This window comes from Octodon degus, unplaced genomic scaffold, assembly GCF_000260255.1.
Source record: "Octodon degus isolate 3935 unplaced genomic scaffold, OctDeg1.0 scaffold00023, whole genome shotgun sequence".
NCBI lineage: Eukaryota > Metazoa > Chordata > Mammalia > Rodentia > Octodontidae > Octodon > Octodon degus.
Window position 1 is genome coordinate 11525131 of NW_004524599.1, and position 2426 is coordinate 11527556.

A 2426-nucleotide genomic window follows, 5' to 3' on the forward strand; every position below is an offset into this window, starting at 1 on the left:
AAAAAAAAGCCAAAGCCCTTAAGCATGCAGGTCTAGGCATGAAGTTCTTAGGTGCTCCATACACTTACATGTCATCTTTACCAATGAAACCCATGACAAGAACATGACTTCTTAGCATTATTGGCTCGGGACATGGAATCTCTGCTGTGTTTAACCTGTGATAACACATAAGAAGACAACGAAATGCTGAAAGGGTATTTAAACGAATTAAGAGAGCAATAGCCCAGATCAATGCTGCTGCAGCGAAGAGCACTGGGGCCTCCCAACTGTAACAGCACATGCCATAAAGGCTAAGACATAACTGATTTAGATCTGTACAATACGCGCCACTAGGAGTGACACAACACTGGCTAGCGAACAATCACACCCCATAGCTGGGAGCAGTCATTCCAATTCAGGAAATGGTGAACTGTGCAAAATGTGTACCTTAGAACTGATGAAATACAGTAGATATGTTCACACTTACCTTTTGAGCTGTAAGCCTGAAACATGCTTAATAAGAATCGTTGGACTCACACCTATCTAATAGCTAGTGGACCACAAGAATTCAAAAGAACTTCAACGAGTAATATCTGCTCAAAGTCAGTTATCCAGCATATGATACCTGTGTGCGACATGTAACAAGACAAAAAACACTGGGAAGGGGAGGGGAACATTGCCAAATTTTAAGAAATCTTGATCTCAACAAGATATGTGCTTTCCTTTTGCTGTATCCAAAATTGGACTGAAACTTAAAAACTAATGAAATAACACATGCTGAAATCAATGATTCCGAGCTATGTCAGTAGCATGACCAGCTGTGTCACTTCCTTGTTGAAAATCCTGTAGCAGCCCTTTACTTTCTTTCTTTTTTTTTTTTTTTGTAATTGTTTTTTGGGGTATCAGAGATCCAACTCAGGACCTTGTGCTTGCCAGGCAGGCACTTATGCCACTGACCTATCTCTCTGGCCAACAGCCCTTTATTTTCCTCGGCACAAGTTCTACACCTTTTCACATGCTTTACTGGGCTATTCAAAGCATCAGCTTTCCTGAACACAAACTGCAGAGCAGTCACACAGAGGTTGGGCAGCTAGTGTTGTCTGGCATGAGCTTCTACTGCCCTATGCAGCAGTGCTAAGTGGCCCAGAAAGCCCCTCTCTCAGGCCGAAGTGCACAGGCCCTCAAGGGCTAAAGGCCCCACACCCAGTCACCTGATCAAGTTCCTCATTTCTTTTTCTGCCCAAGTTTTCACCATTTTTCTAGGGTTTCCTTTACAGTAGCCATGACGAAACCTTGAACAAAGAAAGGATTCATTATTTCAATCATTCCACTAGTCTCATTTAATGTTTTAAGAAAGAGAAATTAAAGAAACTAGGAAAAGAGAAATCTGAGCTCACCTGAATTCCCCGCTGACATACTTATCCCGATCTTTGAACACCAAGATGGAAGTTTTGTAAATTTTGATTGCTCGGCTCTTTCCATCTGGTGTGCTGGCATGGTACACATTGGCCTATGTTAGGTTAAAAACAAACAAACAAACAAAAATGTGTTAGTGCATTCTTTTCCAAGGTACCACATTTGATCCTAATCTCAAAAGTCAAGAGTGATAAAATAATGCTCATCGAGAACACAACTAATGCTGGAAGATGTGTTAAAATGTGAAACATCAAGCCAAGATGTGCAGTTGTTTGGCTCAGCATGTGGCCTCCCGGGGCACCCCAGCATGTCACTCTGGCTCTCTAGAATCACGCCCCACAGGGTGAGGCAGCTGGCTTCATCTGCGTGAGTGTACTCTATCGGCTTTGTACAACAAAACCAGCGACGAGTTTCAGAACATACCCCACTGTCAAGCAATGGGTGGCTGTACATAGATACTTACATGTCTCTCTGCACACAAGTCTTTGTATCTCAAATATAGAAAATATTTTAGAATATTCCTGTCTCTAATAATTCCTTTTTAAAAATGTTTTTGGTTGTTACAGGGTCCCACTATGCAGCTCAGACTCGTAGTGATCTTCCTGTTTCAGGCTCCCCAGCGCTGGGATTACAAGCATGTACCATCACGCCCAGTCTTGGTGGCTACCTTGGCATGCCCAAGGGCGGGACTGGTGCAGCATGTGGTACTGGGGATTGAACCCTGGGTCCTTGTGCTTGCCTAGACAGGTGCTTAGACCGCTGAGCTATCTCCACAGCCCTCTAATAATTCTTATACAGGGACTTAGTAACTTAAAAACACCATGTTTGCCTTTTTATATATCCATTAAAAAAGGAGGAAGTCTGAGTCACAGAAATGAGCCATATGGGAGCTTATGGGTTAGCTCAGTTGTTTGAGTGCCTATATGGGCAAACCCAGTCAGGCACAGGGGACCGTGGTTTGATCCTCAGTTCCACATGCCATACCAGACACACCCTTAAGGCAGCCTGAGCCAGCCAAAAAAAAAAAAAAA

The 2426-nt window shown here is 43.2% G+C and overlaps 1 protein-coding gene across 1 annotated transcript in view; it reads right to left on the reverse strand.

Annotated features, from left to right (window-relative positions):
- The window catches only part of Riok1 (RIO kinase 1), a 36880-nt gene that overhangs the window by 13358 nt on the left and 21096 nt on the right, over positions 1–2426 (reverse strand). The window contains exons 7-9 of the mRNA XM_023712058.1: positions 1377–1489; positions 1191–1271; positions 69–155 (exon numbers count right to left, since the gene is read on the reverse strand). Of these exons, the coding sequence (XP_023567826.1) occupies positions 69–155; positions 1191–1271; positions 1377–1489 (281 nt within the window). The remainder of the gene's footprint in view (positions 1–68; positions 156–1190; positions 1272–1376; positions 1490–2426) is intronic.